This window comes from Elephantulus edwardii, unplaced genomic scaffold, assembly GCF_000299155.1.
Source record: "Elephantulus edwardii isolate Elephantulus edwardi_28Jun2011 unplaced genomic scaffold, EleEdw1.0 scaffold00666, whole genome shotgun sequence".
Taxonomy (NCBI): Eukaryota; Metazoa; Chordata; class Mammalia; order Macroscelidea; family Macroscelididae; genus Elephantulus; species Elephantulus edwardii.
Genome location: NW_006400416.1, coordinates 18,825 through 23,732, shown reverse-complemented (window position 1 = coordinate 23,732; position 4,908 = coordinate 18,825). Strand labels below are relative to the sequence as shown.

The 4,908-nt window shown below is 42.1% G+C and overlaps 1 protein-coding gene across 1 annotated transcript in view; it reads left to right on the top strand.

Moving 5' to 3' along the window:
- The first annotated feature begins 4,329 nt into the window (after positions 1-4,329).
- The window catches only part of LOC102850735 (scaffold attachment factor B1-like), a 10,007-nt gene continuing 9,428 nt past the window's right edge, over positions 4,330-4,908 (top strand). The window contains exon 1 of the mRNA XM_006903411.1: positions 4,330-4,901. Within this exon, the coding sequence (XP_006903473.1) occupies positions 4,372-4,901 (530 nt within the window). The 5' untranslated portion in view covers positions 4,330-4,371. The remainder of the gene's footprint in view (positions 4,902-4,908) is intronic.

The window sequence follows — 4,908 nt, the reverse complement described above, 5'->3', positions numbered from 1 at the left end:
CATCCATAGTGTCATTTTCAATCTAATGTTGGATTTCCAAATGCTGGTAAAAAGTCAGTTATGTCCTCCGCCCTCACTTCTGTTAAGAGACAGGGAATACCTTCCAGATACTCTCAGAAAATTCAGAAAAAAAATTTCCCTGAAACCTTTAGCAACCTTCTTTTTGGTCCAAATATTGTCACATGCCAATTCTTGAACCAATAATTCTGTATGTAGTGGAGGTTGGGAAAATTATGTGGATTGGTTTAAACTTGAGCTATAAACCCAAGGAGTGAAATCAGCTTTTCCAAAATTATAGGCTACCCAGTAGAGACTATGGGGTACTGGATAACGAACAAAATTAGGAAGCTACCAAGAGAAAAGGGGAGGCGTGTTGGGGAATTAACCAGAATACCTTCTATACCTTCTAAATTACATATGTCTGTGTTGATTTGTGCATATACATGGGGAGGGGTTAGTGGTCAGTAATTGCACTGCCAATGTAAGGTATATTGTTCGACTCTACCAGCTACTCTGTGGAAGAAAGATGAGCAGCAATCTGAAAACCTACTGGAAGGTCAGCTGTGGGTTGGTTCTGACTCAACAATATACAACAACAGTGTGTATATTTGTGCCTATTTAAAAGAAGAATGGTCCAAATAGAATTCAGAAATGCAACAATAATATCACTAATATCCAGAGAGCACTGATGGCTTAGTGGTCAGGAGTTGCACTGCCAACACAAAGGTAGCTGTTTAAATCCACCAGCTGTTTAACAGGAGCAAGATGGACAACCTCCTCCTGTGTGATTTACTGCCTCTGAAAATTCTCTAGAGAGTCAGCCATGTGTCTGTTCTGACTTGATGGTATTCAACAACAACAATAACGTAATTAATACCACACAATAAAATCTTGCAGAGGAACCATTTAAAGTTCAAGCTAGATTCAGAAGAGGGAGAACAAAGGATTATTATTGCGGCTGTCATATATCTTGGCTGACAGCAGAGAATACCAGAAAGATGTCTACTTGGTTTTATTGACTGTGCAAAGACATTCAGCTTTTTGGATCCTAACAAATTATAGGTAACACTGAGAAGAATAGATATTCTAGAATGTCTAATCATGCACATGCAGAATCTTTACATAGACCAAGTAGCAGTTGTTCGAACAGGAGAAGGGAACCCTGCACGATTTAAAATCAGGAAAGGTATGCAGCAGGGTTGTATAATTCCTCTATATTTTTTTCAATCTGTATTTTAAGCAAATAATCTGAGGATAATCTATGTGAAGATAATCTATATGAAGAACAAGACATCAGAATTGGAAGAAGCCTCATTAACAACCTGTGCAGATGTAAAAGATGGCTTTCTATGAAGATGGCACCGAAAGCAAAGAAGGAAGCCCCTGCCCCTCTCAAACCTGAAGCCAAAGCAAAGGTGTTAAAGGCCATCTAGACAATCCTGAAGGGCATACACAGCCATATACAAAAAAGAAGATCTGCACATCACCCACCTTCTGCTGACCTAAGACACCGAGACTCCGAAGTCAACCCAAATAACCCTAGAAGAACGTCCCCAGGAGAAACCATTTGACCACTATGCCATCATCAAGTTTCTCCTGAACACTGAATCAGACATGAGGAAGATAGAAGAGAACAACATACTTGCGTTTATTGTGGATGTCAAGGTCAAAAAGCACCAGATTGAACAAGCTGTAAAGAAGCTTGATAACGTTGATGTGGCCAAGGTCAACACCTTGATCAGGCCTGATTGAGAGGAGAAGGACTATGTTCGAAGTATTCTGTTTCTGACTGAGTCTTTGGATGTTTCCAACAAAATTGGGATCATCTAAACTGAGTCCAGCTGGATAATTCTAAATACAAATTTTTTCCTGACCATAAAGAAAAAGAAATTAAAAGATATATTGCATTATACAAATCTGCTGTCCAGACCTCTTTAAAGTGCTAAAGAGCAAGAATGTCACTTTAAAGTTCAAGGTGCACCTAACCAAAGCCATGTATTTTCAGTTGCTTCAAAGCCATGTGAACGTTGGACAATGGTAAGGAAAACTAAAAAAAAATAAATAAAAAAAAAGAATTCATGCCTTTGAATTGTGGTGTTGGTGAAGAATCTTGAACATACCATGGACTGATGAATCTGTCTTGAAATATGAGCATCTGGAATGCTCCTTAGAATCCAAGAGCAAGACTTCAAAGATGTGAGCAGAGGATCAGTAAAAGAGAGGAAAAACCCTTAGCACATTGAATTAACAATGTGGATACAACATGATTTCAGGCAAAGCAGAGATTAATGAAGAACATGTATGTGTTATTTATGTGACTGCATTATATGCAAAAAAAGTTTGGTATGCTGGTTCCTTTCAGATAACTCTGTCCTAAGATGGTTCTGAGATAAGCTGAAAACCTCTTTGTAGGGAGGATTGTTTTTGGTTTTATTCCCCTTTTGTTGTCAGTTGTTGTTGCTATGTGCCGTCGAGTCTCTTGAGACTTTTAGAGACCTTGTGTACAACAGCCCTAAACCCTACTCTATCCTGTGCCAATCGCACTGCCTCTGACACACCCATCCCAATTACCCCAGTCACTGAATCAATCCACCTCATAGAGGGTCTTCCCCTTCTGCGCCATCCCTCCACCCTCTCAAGCATGATGTCCCTCTCCAAGGACCTCTCCCTCCTTACATGTCCAAAGTATGTCAGACGAAGCTTCAGAAAACCTTGCCTCCAAGGAGCAGCCCAGTTTAACCCTCTCCAGGATGAATCTGTTTGTTTTCTTGGCATTCCATGGTACATTCAATACTCTTCTCCCGCACCACAGCTCAAAGGCATCAGTTCTCCTTCTATCCTCCTTAGTCACTGGTCAGTATGTTAATAAATTTCATCTTTGTCTTTAGGAGTTGAAAATTTACCGTAAAAACTTGTCTTTTAAGATATACATTCATAACAAATGCTCAAATCATAAAAATTTACTCCAACTCAGGGGTGGCGGAGGACAGAGCAGGGAGAGAAGTGCAGCAATGAATGAATGGAAATCCAAAATATCTGTAAATGTTAATTAAAATTATTAAAATTAAAAAAGTAAAAAAAAATATACTCCGGTGATGAAGAGTTGGACATCAGCATTTTCTTAGCTATGATTATAACTCTATTTGTGGGAAGTTCCGAATCGGATTGTCTGCATTATCAATAAGGGATTAAGTTGGTGTTTGTAGTCAGAACATAAATTAGAATAATCTGTATAGTCCTTTTCCTCATTTATTTCACAGTCATGTCTCACTGTAGCCCATATCTTGATTAACTTTAGCAATGTAATCAGCATTTGGACCCATGTTTGCAAACAACTAAGGCCCTTGACCAACAGACAACATCATACTATATGCAGAAAAATATTGAAGGTCGATGATTTAATTTTATTTATATTCGTAATGGACATCTATGGTAGCAGCAGTCAAGAAATAAAAAAAAAAAAAAAAACCCAAACAGAAACATGTTACATTGGGGAAATCCATTGTTAAGGCCCTCCCTAAAGTTCTAAAGAGTCATGATATCAGTTTAAAGACTACGGTGAGGCGTATTAAAACCATGGTGTTTTCATTTACCTCCGTTGGACAATAAGTAGAATGATAGAAAAAAGACCAATGCCTTTGAATCATAGTGTTAATGAAATGTATTTATTATCCCACAGGTTATCAATTAGAACTAATAAATTTAGGAACTGCAAACAGGGTACTCCTCAGAGGCAAGGATTGTGAAACTTGACACTTATCCCTTACTTTGGGCATGTTTTCAGAAGGAATCAGACCTTGGTAAAAGACATGATGCTAATAAAGGTAGAGGGTCAGCAAAAAAAGAGTTGGACCACCCACAAGATGGTTTGACACAGTGACTCCCACAATAGGTTGGGCATGACAGAGATCATGAGAATGGAGCAGGATGGGGCAGGTTCAGACCCGTTGTTCACAGGTTTGCGTAAGTCATAGTCAATGTTACAGCATCTAACAACAACGCCCTCGATTTACTTTGGGGGGGGGGGACCCAACCCAGCCCTGGATTTACTTTGGGGGGGGGGGACCCAACCCAGCCAATCCTTTCACAGGAAAACATTTTTTTTTTAATCTCGTTTTCCGCAGCGCGCATGCGCCATAACGGCAGCACGCATGTCTCCCGGATGTGCGCGGGCGGGAGGTGCTTGCGCACACGGCTCCGCCCACCGCGGCGCGCAACGCGTCTGCCCCACCCAGCCTGCACCTGCTCAAAAGCCAGGGGCGCAGGGCGGCTGGAACAGTTCCCTCTCTAGCGGTGCCATTTTGTGCTAAGAGGCGAGGTGCGACCGGCCCGGTTCTGTGTGAAGTGGGCTGTGGAGCCTGAGTCCATGGAATGGCGGAGACTCTGTCAGGCCTAGGCGATTCGGGTGCAGCGGACGCAGCGGCTCTGAGTTCCGCCTCTTCGGAGACTGGGACACGCCGCCTGAGAGATCTGCGGGTGATCGACCTGCGCGGGGAGCTGAAGAAACGTAATCTAGACTCTAGCGGCCACAAGAGCGTTTTGATGGAGCGCCTGAAAAAGGCAATTGAAGACGAGGGGGGTAATCCTGATGAAATTGAAATTACCTCCGAAGGAAACAAGAAAACAGCAAAGAGATCCAGCAGAGGGCGTAAACCAGAAGAGGAGGGTGCAGAAGATAATGGGTTGGAGGAAAGTTCTGGAGATGGACAGGAGGACCTTGAAACAAGTCTGGAGAACTTGCAGGACATCGACATGATGGATATCAGTGTTTTGGATGAAGCAGAGACAGATAATGGGAGCGTTGCAGATTGTGTGGAGGACGAGGACACTGACAATCTGCAGGAGTCCTTATCTGACAGCAGAGAGCTGGTGGAGGGGGAGATGAAGGAGCTTCCAGAGACGCTCCAC